This window comes from Canis lupus, chromosome 1 (assembly GCF_003254725.2).
Source record: "Canis lupus dingo isolate Sandy chromosome 1, ASM325472v2, whole genome shotgun sequence".
Lineage (NCBI taxonomy): Eukaryota > Metazoa > Chordata > Mammalia > Carnivora > Canidae > Canis > Canis lupus.
Genome location: NC_064243.1, coordinates 106500509 through 106517570, shown reverse-complemented (window position 1 = coordinate 106517570; position 17062 = coordinate 106500509). Strand labels below are relative to the sequence as shown.

The 17062-nt window shown below is 51.8% G+C and overlaps 1 protein-coding gene across 8 annotated transcripts in view; it reads left to right on the top strand.

Annotated features, from left to right (window-relative positions):
• Positions 1–17062, top strand: part of MYH14 (myosin heavy chain 14) — a 102000-nt gene that overhangs the window by 5014 nt on the left and 79924 nt on the right. For 4 of the 8 annotated variants that reach the window (XM_049108797.1, XM_049108790.1, XM_049108773.1 and 1 more), the window contains exon 2: positions 13488–13898. In XM_049108797.1, the coding sequence (XP_048964754.1) occupies positions 13488–13898 (411 nt within the window). Of the gene's footprint in view, positions 1–8656; positions 8775–10238; positions 10385–11232; positions 11374–13487; positions 13899–17062 lie in introns of those variants that run through there. The other 4 variants (XM_049108792.1, XM_049108778.1, XM_049108775.1 and 1 more) reach the window with 3 other exon arrangements.

Sequence of the window (17062 nt, the reverse complement as noted above, 5' to 3'; positions counted from 1 at the left end):
AATCCCAGCTGTGCCCCTTCCCAGCTATGTGATCAGGGACAAGTTTCTTCACCTCTCTGTGCTTAATACCCAAACCCTTTTCGTTCTCCATCTGTGCATAACAAGTGATTCCCCCCAACCGACAAAACTTCATGATTTAAAGCAACACACATTTGTGGTCTCATAGTTTCTATAGGCCAGGAAACATGAAATTTCATAGTTTTTTTTTTTTTAAGAAGAATAAACACCAAAATATTATCAGGGGGATGTGTGTTTGGAATGGAGTTGGAGGATGCCGGTCAGGCAAAATGTTACCCTATTGTTTGATCCCCCCCCATCTTATGTAATTAAAGTAGCTCCAACTTGAGGAGAAAATAATGTTTTTAAAAATAGCTGTAGTGATTCTCTGCTTCAGGGACTCCCACAAAGCCATAATCAAGGTGTTGCTGGGAGTGCAGTCTCATCTCATGGCTCAGCTGGAAAGGGTCAGTGTCCGGGCTCGCTCTCATGGTTGTTGGCAAGATTCGGTTCCTTGCAGGCTGTTGGCTAGAGGCCAGCTTCCCTTCCTTGCCCCTGTAGCCTTAAAGGTGTGAAGTTGCTTTATCAACACCACCTAGAGAGGGGATCCCTGGGTGGCTCAGCGGTTTAGCGCCTACCTTTGGCCCAGGGGGTGATCCTGGAGTCCCGGGATCGAGTCCTGCGTTAGGCTCCTGGCATGGAGCCTGCTTCTCCCTCTGTCTGTGTCTCTGCCTCTGTGTGTGTGTGTGTGTGTCTCTCATGAATTAAAAAAAAAATCTAAAAAAAAAGAAATAATCAAATCTGACTCTAGATGCTTGTTGGGAGTTAAACAATGCAACCTATATGCATAAGAGAGCATTTGGGATGCCTAGGATATAACAAGTATCATAAAAATATTGATTGTTAGTTAAAATGTTAATTAGTTGCTATCTGGCCAGCCAGGAGGAGTCAGAGAAGTCTTCTCAGAGGGAATTTTCGAGTTGGGGTTTGAAATATGAGTAGGAACTCACCAGGTGACAGGTCATACATCCATTCATTTTTCTTAGCCAACAATCTTTCTGTGAGGCATCCTGTGTTCCAGATCCTGTGCTGGGAGATCCCAGGGACCCAGTGAGTCAGACTCTGACCCTTTGTGGAGCTACTGGTATGAGGAATGTTGCTCAAACCTAAGACTTGTCCTCTAAAGGCTCCAAGCTGGTAGAGGAGGCAGAGAAGGATAAAGTCCGGGGTGATCAGGACAGCAACAGAAGGAAGAGAGTGGGTGAAGGACTCCTAGAAGGTCGGTACTGAACAAAGGCCTTGAAATGGCTGGTCTGATTCCCTACATTTGCTGAAGCCCAGAGAGGGAAAGGGACTTGCCCAAGATCACACAGCATGGAGGAGTCTCCTGATTCTGGACTCTGGATGTCTTGAGGACTAGGCGAGATGCAAGAGATGCAGACCTGCCTCATTGCAGGCCCTTAACTCAGAGACACCCTACATACCCAAGCCCCGCACTCCAATCTGCACACCCCCCACAGACAGCGATGTTGTCAGAGTCATCTGCCTCTAGACTTGATGCCTCACACACATGCACAGCATTCGTCTCTGGAGACCCTTCCCATCCCATGTACCAGTGGGGTTCTGGGTATACTGGGAACACAGGCATGACTTGGAGTCAGGCCTAGCCCTAGAGGGGCTGCTGGTCTGTAAAGGTACCAGCAGACAGATTGTTCCAATCTAGTGTCATCAGAGCATCAATACAAGGGAGAGGATATGGTGGCCGGGCATAGGGTGGGAGTAGAGTGAGACTAGCGGGTCTTTTTTTTTTTTTTTTTTTTTGAAGATTTATTTATTGGGGAACCTGGGTGGCTCAGTGGTTGAGCATCTGCTTTTGGCTCAGGTCATGATCCCAGAGTCCTGGGATCAGGTCCCGCATCGGGCTCCCCTCAAGGAGCCTGCTTCTCCCTCTCCCTTATGTCTCTCTCTCTCTCTCCATGTCTCTCATGAGTAAATAAATAAAATCTTTTTAAAAAATTACAATTTATTTATTTATTTATGAGAGAAGTGGGGGAGGAGGGGCAGAGGAAGAGAATCTTCAAACAGACTCTGCTGAACATGGAGCATGGAACTTGAGCTCACAATCCTGAGATCATGACCTGAGCTGAAACCAAGAGTCAGATGCTCAACTGATTGAGCCACCCAGGTGTCCTGACTGTGTTAAAAGGTTTTAACACCCAGTACAGACTGAGCCTTGGAAAGTTGGCCTAGAGTTCTTGGGGTGGAGAGACAGAGAGGAAATAAGGAGCAGGATGTATAGCATGTGAAAAGGTACGGGGGCATAAAAGACCATTTATCCATTCATGTGTCTGTCCAGCCATCCATTCATTCATCTGTCGATCCATTTATGCATTACTTGATTCTTCCATCCATCTGCCCACTTATTTATTCATTGTGTATATACTCCATTCATTCGTTTATTCTTCCATCCAGTCATCCATTTCCTCACTGATCCATTTATTGATCCACTCATGCAGTTGTTCATTTATTCCTTCAGTTACACACCCATCCATTCATTCAATTAGTCAGAGTACCAACTGTCATATCATCCTTCTACTCCAAATGTCATCTCCTCAAGAAGCCTTCCCTGACTCCCTTGCTAAAATAACAGCCCAGGTGACTGCCTTCTCTTACTCTCTTCGACTTTTTCTTCCTAGCACTTACCCTGATTTGCCAATATGCTCTATAATCATATGTTCACTTGTTTGGTCTGTTTCTACCACTGGAACACATTCATTCCTTCAGCAAGAGTGTGTTGAGTGTCTCCTGTGTCCCAGGCTCTCCTGTGTTTTAGGCATTGGGAACATGGCAGAGGACAGACAGACAAAATTCCACACCAACATGGAGGTGACATTCTTGTTGGGGGCATCGGACAATAAATAATGAATGTAATAAGCAAACTACTGGCAGGTTGTAGGATGCTGAGTGCTGTAGAAAGAAAAAAAATTTTAAAGGCTGAGCAAGTGAGGGGTATTGGGAGTCCAGGGGAAAAGGTGCTCAGAGAAGCACTCATGGAGGAGGTGATATCTGAGCAAAGACTAGAAAGAGATGAGGGGGCCAAATGGTTACCCAGGAGAAGAGGATGCCAGTAGAGAATGGCATATGCAAAGGACCTGAGGTAGGGCAGAGTGTGGTGCGTCTGGAGCACATGGAGGAAGCAATGGAGAGATGGCAGGAGATGAGGTCAAAGAGGGAACAAAGGGGGCTACATGGTGGAGAGCCTATGGGGCCCTGGTGAGGACTTTGCTTTAACTGAGTGAGACTGGTTCCAGGGGTGGACTCTGAGTGGAGGAAAAACAGGATTTAACTACGGTGTGAGCAGTTTCCCTCCACCTGCCTGTAGGAGTAGATTAAGATCTGAGTTCTGTGAGGGCTGGGATTATGTCTCTGTAACCTCCATCTCAGTTTCCAGAAGTGGTCTGAAAACTACGGCCCACAGATCAGACCCTCCCACCTCCTGTGTGTGTGTGTGTAAGCAAGGGTTTAGGGAAACACAGCCACATCATTTACATTTTATCTATGGCTCTTTACCTGCCGTAAGGGCAAGCGGCGTGTTACAGCAGAGACCATGTGGCCCTCAAAGCTGAAAATATTTACCGTCTGGCTCTTTCCAGAAAAAGTGTGCTGACCCCTGGTTTTAAAACAGGTCTGGCACGTAGTAGGCATTCAATAAATATTTGCTGGCGCAGAACTGAACCGTCATTCATCTGTGACCCTCAAGATGCCGCCAACATGCTCTTGTCTCAGAGCCAGTTCCAACTCTGAGTCACATGCAGGAAAACAACAGCCCAGCAACCAAAAATAAAATACTAGAACCATTCAAATCTTCACCACAGAGAGAAAATGCCCAGGAAGGATTACAGTCAGGGCCCACAGTGAAACTTAGCATGTTCTTTGTCCATTTCATGTTCTCTATTAAGGCTTGGGATACCTTGATTCTTCATTTCAGCTCAGGTGGTGATTTCAGGGTTGTGAGATCAAGTCCCACTTTTGGCTCTGTGCTCAGTGGGGAGTCTGCTCGAGACTCTCTTTTTCCCTCCACCCCACCTCCTTGCTCTCTCTATGTAAATAAATAAAATATTTTTTTTAAATATTTTTTTTCAATTTTTATTTATTTATGATAGTCATAGAGAGAGAGAGAGAGGCAGAGACATAGGCCGAGGGAGAAGCAGGCTCCATGCACCGGGAGCCCAACGTGGGATTTGATCCCGGGTCTCCAGGATCGCGCCCTGGGCCAAAGGCAGGCACCAAACCGCTGCGCCACTCAGGGATCCCAATAAAATATTTTTTTTTAAAAAATAAGAAAGTTTTAGAGTGCCTGGGTAGCTCAATGGTTGAGCATCTGCCTTTGGCTCAGGTTGTGATTCCGGGGTCCAGGGACTGAGTCCTGCATCAGGCTCCCCACAGGGAGCTTGCTTCTCCCTCTGCCTGTGTCTCTGTGTCTCTCATGAATAAATACAATCTTTAGGGATCCCTGGGTGGTGCAGCGGTTTGGCGCCTGCCTTTGGCCCAGGGCGCGATCCTGGAGACCCGGAATCGAATCCCATGTTGGGCTCCTGGTGCATGGAGCCTGCTTCTCCCTCTGCCTATGTCTCTGCCTCTCTCTCTCTCTGTGTGTGTGACTATCATAAATAAATAAATAAATTAAAAAAATACAATCTTTAAAAAATTAAAGCTTAAGTTTAACACAAAGTAAAACCCCTACCTCTCCAGGCATGGGAGCTGCTCCCTCTAATTTATTTTTCTGGTTCAGTCAGTAGAGCATGTGACTCTTGATCTTGGGGTTGTGATTCAGGCCTCACATTGGATGTAGTGATTGCTAAATCATTAAAAAAAAAAAATCCTCCCAGATTCTCTTCCAAAGAGCAATCCCCTCCCTGGTTCTTCTGTCTCCTCCCCTTTCAGCTCCAACATTTTCTTTTGGTCCATGAACTTAGCTTCCTGATGGCTTTTATCCCACACCTGTGCTGCCTATTACTCAGATTCTGCAGGACAAGGTGATTGTGGATTAAGAATAATGAGGTCTGTGCCAACTGGCAGAAATCCTTCTCTTCTTCTGGGAACTCAGAATGCTCCCGTATCCCCATTTCCTTTTTCCCTTGATACATCCATCTCAATATTCCATAACCCCCATTTTGAGTTTCCTCTCTATCACAGCTTATGCTACACCCACAGAGTCAGATCTGGCCACTGACAGCTCTGAGTTCACAGCTTAATGGGGACAATCCCAGTGCTGGGGTGAAGAGATGGATGCGTGGTGGAGATGCCTTGACCGTCAAGGGAATGAGTTTGGGTCTTTATCCTAAGGACCCTCTGTGCCGACTTGAAATGGAGGACAGATAGAGGTTCTGAATTGGTTTCCTGGGTCTCAGCCACTCTCTGGTGGTTTCATATAGTGATCCACATTCCAAGCTTTGGGCCAGACTGCCTGGGCTTAAATCTGAGCTTTGATGCTTTCTAGCTGTCCACATCCTTGGACAGCCTTCTGTCAGTGTCCTCATCTGTAAAATGGATATAACACTAGTACCTACCACGTAAAATTTAATACACATAAAGAGCTTAGTACTGTGCCTGGCACATAGTAAGTGCTAAATATCTATCACCAACTATTAAAGTGTTTAGCACAGACATCCAGCTCATAGAATGTCCTCAGCAAAAGGAAGCTCAATATTACCAGTCAGTAATGGCATCAGTTACCCTATAGATTGGGCAGAAATAATGATATCTCCAGTTTAGAACCTTGGTGGGAATGATGACATCACTAGTTGCCAGGTAGAATATGGTTAGAATGGGAGTGCCGCAGCCTTCTTTCCTGTTTGAGTTTTTTTTTTTTAATATTTTATTTATTTATTCATGAGAGACACACAGAGAGAGGCAGAGACATAGGCAGAGGGAGAAGCAGGCTCCCTGCGGGGAACCTGATGTGAGACTTGATGCCAGGACCTCGGGATCACAACCTGAGCCAAAGGCAGACGCTTAACCACCCAGGTGCCCCTCCTGTTTGAATTTCTGTTGTGTCCCAGTTCACACACTCTTCCCTGGTGCCCTCACGTACATGGAGTTTCATCTGTTTTAGCCTTATTTTTCTATCGGTCAAGTGGGGATAATGAAGGTATCCATCTCATCAAATTGTTGAGAGAATCCAGTGAGTTAATACACATAACGGGCACAATGTCCAGCACACAGTTGCTACTCAATAAATAGCAGCTCCCGTTGTCTTTACTGCAGGAGACTTCCATGGAGAACACTTCAGCCAGATAACAGGGGCCGCAGCTCTCTTGGTTAACGGCATAGACTCACAGGTCTGATCTCCTGCAATCTAAACCCAGATCTGCCACCGGACGCAGCAAAGGGACCCTAGGCATGTTGCTGGCCTGTAAAGTGGGGGTAATGACAGTGCCAACCTCATAGGGCTGGCATGAGGATGCACTGGGATAATGATGGGCATGTTTCAGGCCCCATACTTGTGAACTGTATTATCACTTCAGGTGCCCTCGGAAAAGTTCTCCCCTCCCTGGAACTCACTTTCACTATCTGCAAAGAGGTGGGCTGTGGCTACGGCAACCTCAAAGCTTCTTGCCCGCAAGGACTAACATTTGCCCTTTGCCATTGCCAAGCAAATGAGTTGAGAGTTGGATGCTTGCACCCGTGTCTGCCCCCACCCCAATTCCATCTCTCTTCACCTGTGTCTGTATTCTCTGTCTCTTACCTGTCAACCATTCCCTTTCTCTGACTTCTTTCCCTTAAGGTAGATTCTCTGTTGTTTCTCTCCTTCATACTATCAGAAGGGTTTGTAGAGCACCAAATAACAACTGTAATAATAATCATTGTTTATTCAGCCTCTTCCCAGTGCCAGGTCCACACTAAGTTCTTTGCATGAATTAACTCATTTAATTCACACAATGCAAGGATTTCTTACTATTGATTAAACAAAAACTTATGGAACACCTACTGTGTGTCAGGCCCTGAGGATCCAGCACTGAACAAAACAAAGACCCTTGCCCTCTTGGGACTTATACTCTAGTGAGGAGACAGATGATAAACAGATAAACATATAAATATTTCCAGTGCTACAACGAAAAACAAAGCAAGGTCAGGGGAGAAAGTGATGAAGGGAATCAGTTTATATAGAATAGTTGGGACAGGCTTTCAGGAGCAGGTGACATTGGAGGAGACCTGGCAATGTGAAAGGCAGACAGCCATGCAGAACCAGGAGGGAGGAGGATTCCTGATAGAAGAAACAGTGAATGCAAAGGCCCTGAGGCAGGACCATGCATGGGAAGTGTTTGTGGAATTTAGGAACACCCAGGAGGCCAGTGTGTCTGGAGAGGAGTGACAGGAAAAAGAGAGGGAGATGAGATCAGACAGGGCCCCAGGGAACACATCACACAGCCTTGTGGGCCATAGTGTGAACTTTGGCTTTTATGGAGAAGGAGCCATGAAGCACAAGTTTCTGGGCAGAGGAGGGATACTGTCGTAATAGAGTTTGACAGGATCCTACCAGCAGTAGACAGTGTGTGTGTGTGTGTGTGTGTGTGTGTGGCTGGTGGGGGAACAAGAGTGGAGAAAGGGAGATCATCACCTCCTTTTACAGATGCAGAAATCAATGGAATTTCAAAAAAGTCCAACTGGCCCAAGCCCACACAGCTGTTGAACAGCAGAGCCAGGCTAGCATACTAGCTGGAACTTGATTCACAAGCAGCCCCCTGCCGCCACCCCAGCTGCTCACTCCTCCTGGAGTTCAGTGTACACCTGTAAAATGGAGACACAGCTCAAAAAACAATGATGCAGGGCTGTCCAGCAACAGGGTAGCTTCAGAGTGGGTTCCATCTCTGGGTTCAGTGGGACTTTTGCTCTGTGACCTTGGGAAGTCATCTGCCTCTCCCTGAGCCTCAGTTTTCACATCTGAGAATTGGGCAGCATTAACCACCGTTTGGGTGTATGTGGTGGTTAAGAGCACAAGCTCTGAAGTCGGATTTGGCGGGATCCGAGTCCTTGCTCTGCCACTTGCCAGCTCCATGACTTTCGACAATTAACGCCCTTTTTCTAAGCTTGGGTTTACCTCATCTAGAAGATGAAGATCTTAATTCCAAGGGGTAGTTGTAAGGATTAAATGAGATCATGCAGGTAAAGCGCTTAGCACAGCTCCTGGCATCCATCGGGCACTCAATAAATGATCATTATTATTACTGACGGCATCGCCCACACCTCCGCGGTGGGTGAGAGTCTGGGAGAGTGCCTGGTACGCGGCCGGCGTTCGACAAAAGTGAATTCTCTCTTCTGCCTCTCCTGCCCGCCGGCTCCCGGGGGACCCAGGCATTCCGGCCTCCAGCCGCCCCCCCCACGCCGGCCCTCACAAAGGCCCTCATTCATGCCTCGCGCACAAAGCGGCGCATTCACCCGTGTCCCTTGGGCCTCCCGCCCCCGGCCGCCCCCCAAAGCTCGCCATTGGACGCCTCCCCTGCCCGTCAGGCCTGGGTCCTGCCCACGACCGCGCCGCCTGGCTCCGCACTCCGGCGCCGTTCTTTTCCCACGGCTGGCACACTCCGACAACTTCTGATTGGTCCGGTCCACCAGCCGCTCCTCTTGATTGGCGGGCGCGTCCCCCACGGGCGGGGCCGTAGCTTGTCGCAGCGGGCGCCGATTGGCCCCTGCTGCGCTCGTACGGGCGGGGCTTTCCTGACGGGCCCGCCCCTCTTTCTCCCCAGGCCGAAGCCTCGGGACGGCCCTGGAAGCCGGTGAGTGCCCGGGGCCCGCTGCCCGCCGGAGGCGGCGGAGCGGGACTGGGCCCGGGGAGGCCGGAGCCTAGGGGCTTCGGATAGGGGCCCCGAAGGCCGGCGCGGGCGGCGGGGGAGAGACGGTGACGCGGCTCCTCACCTTGGGCGCGCAGCGGGACGGCGGCGGGGAGGGGGGCGGGGGGGCGGGGCGTCTACATTCCCCCACCTCTCCCCAACTCAGTTCCAACTGTGTGTAAGGCCGGGTCGAGGTCCTCGCTGGAGGCCCCGGGCCCATTCCGCAGACGGGGAAACTGAGGCCTGCTTTGGGACCTTAGACGCTGTAATACCTGAGTCATCGCCTTCAGTCCTCCGCCCCCGGATAAGTGTCTCTGTTCTCACGTGTAAAAATCGCAGACTGGAGACAGGGGTCAGGACTGGCAGAGGACGAGGGGTAGGGAAAGGCATATTTGAGCGCTTAACGTGTATTCGGGCGCTTTTATTTTTACCACTAAATAGTTTGTGTTCACTTAAGGTTATATTGTACCCATTTTACAGAGAGGGGAACACTGCGGCTGGACAGAGGCGGTGACTGCAGGGAGACGGGGTTGAGAATAACACTTTGGAGACCAGCTGTGCACTGGGTCCCTTAACCCTTTTTAATCTCCTAGTAGCTCCCTAAGGAAGGCTGTGGTCCCTATGGCTTAGATGGAGAGGCAGGTTCGAGAGAGTTAAGCAACGAGGAAGAGGAAATTGATCCCTTTGAGGACCCAGTACCGGTTCTCCCTAAATCCGTCTTTAGAATCGCAGCTCTCCCTCTTGACCGTGTGGCCGTCAGCCCATTACCTCCCCTCTTCATGCCTTACTTTCCACGTTGAACAAATGCAGATGCTGCTCGTCCCTATCACATTGGTTTTTGAGATCATTCTATACATTCAAACCCAGAATGCTGTTCTAGGATCAGAAAAACACTGGCACAGAGTAGGTGCGCTTACCAGTACTTAGTCCTCATTCCACCCAGGAGAAGACTGAAGCTCCGGAGGCCAGAATAACACTTTGTGGTCTTCTTTGGTACTCCTAGTATTCCTTGTGGATTGTGGTGTCCCGTTTCGGGGTTGGGGAAACTGAGACTCAGAAAGATTAAATGATGTCGTGAGGCGCTGCTTGTTTAAACACTGGCTGGGGGGGGGCAATTTCTCCCAAATTATCTTATTTATTTCCTTGGCCGCAATTCACGGAGAGAAGAGGGAAGCCCAGAAAGCTTGAGCGGGATTCGAACTCTCGGAGTCCTCAGCCCTCTGCGCCACGCAGGTCCTTGACGTTTGCCTGCCGGGAGGAGGAGGGGCGCCTGGTGCTGCAGCTGCGGCCGCGGCCCACCCGGCATCAGACTCATCTCCGCCCACCCGCCCCCCTCTCCATCCCCGGTCCAGGGCCCTGCAGCTCCAGGACCCGCCCCCTTCCCCGAGCCCAGCAGGTGCTGGGTGACATCAGAGCCGGGCTCCCTCCGGGTGACGCGACGTGGCCCCGCCCCGCGCTGGACCGCGGAGGTAGTCGCACCTGAGAGCTCAAGCGGCCAGGGCATTCCCGTGCCCCCTCCCCATCTTCCCGATCCCCGCGCTGGCCGGCGGCCCCAGGTAGCTCCGAAGATTCGAGGGTTGAGGGGGCGGCTGGACGCTTGGGTCTCGGGAAAATGGGGGTTGGGCGCTCAGATTCCTGGATCTGAATAGGGGAGCTGGGGGCCAGGAACCCCAGGTCTGAGTGAGGACAGCACTGCTAGCCTGGACTCCTAGGTCTTGAGGGAGAAAGGCACTGGGTCCAAGACACTGGGTTTGTGGGCCTGGACACCTTGTTCTGGGAGAGGAGGGGCTGGGGGCCTGGACTCCTGGTCCTGGGGGAGGAGGGGCTGTGGGTCTGGACTCCTGGTCCTGGGGGAGGAGGGGGCTGGGGCCTCCCACTCCTGAGTCTGAGGGAGGAAGGGCTGGGGGCTCCCACTCCTGAGTCTGAGGGAGGAAGGGCTAGGGGCTCCCACTCCTGAGTCTGAGGGAGGAGGGGGCTGGGGGCTTGGATTCCTGGGTCTGAGTGGGGAGCGGCTGGAGGCCTAGGTCTGAAGGAGGAGGGACCTGGGCACCTGGACTGCTGAGTCTAGGGGGTGAGGGGGCTGGGGACAGGACTCCCTGGTCTGAGGAAGGAGAGGGCTAGGAACTCCCACTCCTGGGTCTGAGGGAGGAAGGGCTGGGGGCTCCCACTCCTGGGTCTGAGGGAGGAGGTGCTGGGGCCCAGATTTCCGGGTCTGGCCATGGAGGGGACTCTTGAATACTAGCACTAGGCTGAGGTCAGAGGGCTGGATGCCAAGGGCCCGGCCCCTGCCCCAGGGGCGGATCCCTGGCTCCTTTTTCTTTTCCAGCCCAGCAGCCTCTGCCCCTCCCAGGGCAGGTGAAAGCACCTGCCCTGGTGACGGTAATGAGCCCCGGCAGAGGTGTTCCTGCCGGCTAAGGAGGGCGGGGCTGCTGGAGGGGCTCAGCCATTTGGAGCAGAGGCCTGCAGGCCCTCCCTGTCAGGCCTGTGGTCAGTCCTCAGGCTTTGGATGTGCCATCATCCTCACCTCTAGCCTGGCTGCAGTGAGGTGAGAGAGCCCTCTGGGCTCATGGGTCCAAGGGAGGAGGGATTGGGGGTCCAGACTCCTGGCCCTAGGGAGGGGAGGCAGAGGACCAGATGATTGCAAAAATTCTCAAACCTTTCCTGGTCAAAGGTCCAGGGCTGGAGGGGTGGGGGGAGTGGGTGGGGTGGAGTGAGGGTTGGGGCAAAGTCCCAGCGATGGGGCTTGGCTCTGGGTGGATCAGTGCCACACTGGAGGCCGGGGCTTAGCATTGGCACTTGGGGACCTGGGGACTGGGGGGGATTGGAACTCTGCTGCTTGAGGGCTGGGGCCATTCGTGTGAGTCCTGAGAGCACCACACCCCCAGGATCAAGGCTGCCAGTTTGGGGGTCTATGTTGGGGGTCTGGGTGGAGGTGGGAGGTGTGGTCTGGAGCTGAGTTTCCAGGTGGGAGAGGCTCTGAGTGAAAGGCAAGGGCCCGATGGGACCGATGTGGGGAGGCCTCAAGGGGAGGTGGGTGTTTGGAGGGACCTCTCCGGGCGTATATTGGAGGTGGGGGCCCTGGAGGGCAGAGGCAGAAACATTGGGGTAGAGGCGGCGAATATCCAGGCCTTCCTGTGCCTGGTGTGGTGGGGCAGTGAGGAGGACTCTGAGGTGCAGGGAGAGAATAGAGACAGACTCTTTGGCAACAGGGCACAATGAGGGACGGGGTTGTGTTCTTCCTGAAGGCACTCAGACTGCCCTGGAATCGCTGTGGTCTGTTCACTGCTGGTCTGTGGGCCCTTTGAGGGTGCGGAGGGGTCTAGCACATTCTCGCTCACCCAGTGTCTCCATTCCAGCACATCGGTCACACTGGGCTGTGGCCAGCTGAGACCCCAGCTGGTCACCCCCAGACCAGGAGCGCCTCAAGGCAAGGCCCCCTCTGAAGCATCTCTGGGTCCCCAGAATCACTCTAGGCAGAGGCTGGTATCTGAACAGCCCTGTGGAATGTTGGATGAATGCGGAAGTAAATGAATGGGGGCTGTTCTCCCCATCATAAAGAAAAGGAAGCTGGGTTGCAGGGAAGGAACAAACTGATAACTAAGGCATGAGATTGGAGTGTTTTGTTCTGCAGTTGTGGGGTAGACTGGAAATGGTCAAGGAACCTGAGTGACAGAAATTAGACTGACACCTTCCTAGGGCTCACATCTCAGAGCTTGACATCCTCATCATGGCCCAGTCTGGCCCTCTTGGTCTCCAATCTAACTTCACCTACCACCTCACGATGCCTTGGACATGGGGGCACATTCCTGCCTCAGGGCCTTTGCACTGGCTGCTCTCTCAGCCTGGAATGCTTTACCTCTCAACATTCCCATGGCTCACTCCCTTCATCTCCCTCAAGTCTTTATTCAAATACCACATCAGAGAAGCCTGCCCTGGCCACCCCAATTAAAATTGCAGCACCCCTCAATCCTAACATCCCCTGCCCCCTCCTTTATTTTTCTCCTTGGCATTTATCACGTTTAACATACTATATAATTTACTTATTTATCTTTTTATCTGGCTCCTGGGATGACAGCAGCGCTATCCAGTAGAAATATAACGCAAGCCAAATGTGTAATTTAAAATGCCACAGTAAAAGTGGAAAAAACTCAAAAGGAACAAATGTTGTTAATGTTAATGATATATTTTATTGAACCCAGCATATTCAAAATAACTATCATTGGCATGTATCAATCATCACATATAAAAAAATACTAATGAGTTTTTTGTTGTACGAAGTCTTTTGAAATCTGGTGTGGTGCTTAGAAGCCCATCTCAGTTTGGACTCTCCATTTCAAGTGCTCAGTAGCTGTGTGGGGCAGTGGTTCCCATGCTGGCAGCACTGGGCTGGCAGGTAAATGTGTTCGTAGGCAGGGGTTTTTTGCTGGCTTGTTCTTGGATGCATGGCCAGTGCCTTGCCTGGCTGGGCCAGGCTTATTAGAGAATTATTGAATGAATGAATGAATGAATGAATGAGTGAAATTAGTAAAGGAGATCCATGGGCCCATTTTGCAGATGTGTCAAAAGAGGTCTGGCGAAGAAAAGCTGTGGGGACTGATGAGGGGGATCTGGGCTGGGGACAGAGCCCCACCTGACCTGCACCCTTCTCTCCCCTTGCAGACCATGGCCGCAGCGACCTTGTCGGTGCCTGGGCGGAAGGTGGCCCCCAGGCCCAGCCCGGTGCCGGAGGCCGCCCAGCCCTACCTGTTCACGCCCAGTGGGCCAGGCATGGGGGGCGCGCCCGGGGGCGCAGGCACCTCGCCGCAGGTGGAGTGGACGGCGCGGCGCCTGGTGTGGGTGCCTTCGGAGCTACACGGGTTCGAGGCGGCGGCGCTGCGGCACGAGGGCGAGGAGGAGGCCGAAGTGGAGCTGGCCGAGAGCGGGCGGCGGCTGCGGCTGCCGCGGGACCAAATCCAGCGCATGAACCCGCCCAAGTTCAGCAAGGCCGAGGACATGGCGGAGCTCACCTGCCTCAACGAGGCCTCGGTGCTGCACAACCTCCGTGAGCGGTACTACTCGGGCCTCATCTATGTGAGTGGTGGTGCCCCGGAGGCCATGGCCAGGAGTGGGGAGCTGGGGGTCTGTGCCCACCTTGAGTGGCCTCAGACATTCTCTACTTTGTATCCCGGGTCATGGGACCGTTCCTACACTTAGTTGCCAAATTATAGATTATTGGGTTGCCCGAACTGCCTTGGGCCCCATTGAGGGCTATCCCAGAATATTATACTGTAGATGCTGTGCACCTTATTATTTTCCCTAAAGTGTAAAAAAATCCCAGATTTCCAAATAGGACACATCCAGAGGGTTTTGAGAAAGAGATATGGGTCTGCCATAATAATTAATAACAACCACCGAGTGTGGAAAACTGCTCGCCAGGCTCTGTGCCAAATGCCTTCCATGTATTAGTTCACTTCCTCTCACTTTACACAGAGTAGAGCCTGTGATTAGCCTCGTTTAATCTAAAAGGAAACTGAGTCCCGGAGAGGTTTCGTAACAATAAACAGGGACATTTATTAAGCAGACACTAGGCACTTGTAAATATATTGTTTTTATACACTTTCTCAATTATAAAGCATTTTGTACCCATTTTACAGATTGGAAAAAACCCGGAGGCACAGAAAGGCCAAGTTCCTTGACTGAGTTTACCCAGTGGGTCATGGTGGACCTGGGTGATCTGGCTGTAGGTGCCATCCATCTGCTGTGGCATCTTTCAAGATAAAGACGGGATTGATGCTAGTGAGGTTGACTACAGTGATGTCGTGCCTATTGAGCATTTAGGATCTCTTGCATTATTTAATCTTTACAGCAAACAAGTAGAATAGGGAAGGCAGTGGTTCACAAGCCCGTCTTTGCGAGTTAGAATCACCTGGGGGATTTTTTTTTAACATATTAGCTCCCGGGCCCCACCCTACCCGTTAAAACAGATTTCTGGGGCTGTGACGTGGACAATGGTATTTTTAATAAGCTTCCAGGGTGGTTCTAATGGGCAGCCAGAGCGTTATTAGTGCAAACAGGATTAAAGGGATTGACAAAGAATGTAGACAATAATAACGAAAAATAATAATAATGGTAGTGAGCAAATATTTATTGAGCACTTACCGTGTGCCAAGTACTGTTCTAAGTGCTGAGTGTGGGTTATCAGCGCACCTCTGGGCTGGAGACTGTTATCACCTGATGTTCAGGAATGTCAAGTGACTTGGGTCCTGGCTCACACAGATAGGAAGGAGTCAGGGTGGGATTTGAACCCAGACAGGTGGCCTCAGAGTGGTACTCGAAACAGCAAGCTTAGAGGGCTGGGGTCTCACCACCTCGAGCTGGCTCCCTCACCAAGAAAAATTTCTTGCTAACACCCTCAAAAGAAAAGTACTAGTTTTATATTTTATATTTGGAAAAAAAATGACAAAACTTTTATGGGAGTACTAAAAGAACATTGAAATCAATGATGAGATGTACCAATTTAAAAATAAATAAAGTGGCCCCAATAATTGCCACTCTGTTAAGGGTTGCAGATCACAAGCTCAGGATATTTTTGTGAAGTCTGACTGCCTTTTGGGAAGGAGGACACCAAGGCTGTGAGAACCAGTGGCTGGCTCGGGGCCCCTCAACTGGAGGAGGCGGTTGTGGGATTGGAATCGAGGGCTGTCTGACCCTGGATGCGATTGGCACACTCCCCAGGCTGCACTGGCCCCTGCTGAGTTCTCGCTTGCTTTTTTTGCAAGCCCTGGGAAAGAGACCTCTGCCCAAGCCACTCCCCGGGATCTCACAAATGGAAGTGCGATGGAAGATTCCAGAAGACTAGATGGGAAGCTAATTGGGTCTTAATAATAATCTTTAGTACTTAGTGAGTGCCTGCTTTCTCTGTCGGGTGCTGTCCTGAATTTCCTGGTGTGATCTTGCTGACACCCCCCCCTCAATCCTAACCCTATTCCTCCACCTTGGGGTGGTGAAGCCATTGGCCCAGCAGTAGTTAACATCTCGTGTTAAGCACGCACCATGTTCCAGGGCCCTTGCCTGCCCCATACGTGCAACATGACGGTTCCCAGCCACCCTATGTGGAAGTGCTGTTCCTGTCCGTCACCATCTGATGAGAAAGCGAGATCCAGAAAGCTCGAGGGTGCTTGCTCGAGCCACCAGCCAGAAGATATTAGAGATGTGATCCGGCTCCACCCTGCTTGTGTGCTTTAGAAACATTTGTTGGACTGGCTGACTGGTGATGGGGGAAGGCAGCATTGCCCAGTGGAAAGTAGAAAGAAACCCAGTTTCTGCCGTCAATGTGCTATTTGGCCTGGTGTCTTGGTCCCTTTGCCTGGATGCTTTGGGCAGGAGGGGAACCCGTCTTGTTGAGCACACACTGTGCTCCCAGCCCTGGGAGGCACCAGAAGGTGCACTGTGGCAGCTCACTCAGAATCTTTCTAGGTGGTCAGGGTCAAAAGCCCATTTTCCGGGGCGGGGGACTGAGGCTCAGTGAGGGCAGATCCCTGGTGCGAGTCACACACCAACTGGAAACCCAGGCTCATGTGGCTTTGAAGCCTGAGCGAGCTTTTAGTGCCCAGTTGGGATGGGTAAAAGGAGAGTCTCAGGTCCCATACTTGGAGTACCTTTTAAGGGCCCCGCCTTGGGCTGGCTGGTTTTTATTCATTATCTCCCTTAATCCCCACAGCCTCTGTAATGAGGTGGGGAGGAAACCGAGACTGTGGAGAGAGTCGCTGGGCTGGGCAGCTGCTCCAGACCCTTCCAACTGGGTGTCCCCAGCTATGCCCCCTCCACTCAGGTGTCCCCAACCCTTTCTGCGTGCACCAGCCTCTGCCCTTTGCACCCTGGCCTTGGCAGCCAGCTCAGGTTGCCATTGGGCGGTGGGGGGGAGGGGGTGTCGTCCTGGCAACAAGGGGGCTGAGGTGGGAGGGTGGCTTGGGGAGTGGGTTCCCCCACCAGCCAGGAGTGGGGGCCGGGGCGCCAGCAGCCATGAGATACCCTCCCAGGGAATGTGGTCCGGCTGCCCCACCCTCTGCCAGCCAGGAGCTCCTGGGAGCAGCTCTTCGAGGCAGGGAGGGCAGACACCCAGCAAACCGGTTGTTCTGCTCCTGGCCCGGCCACCCACCCTCCCACCGTTAAAAGGTTGGCACCTGGGAGCTGGGCAGCCTGTGGTGGCCACACCCTGCTCTGCTTGAGAAGCGCCAGCTGTCTGGGGAGCTTAA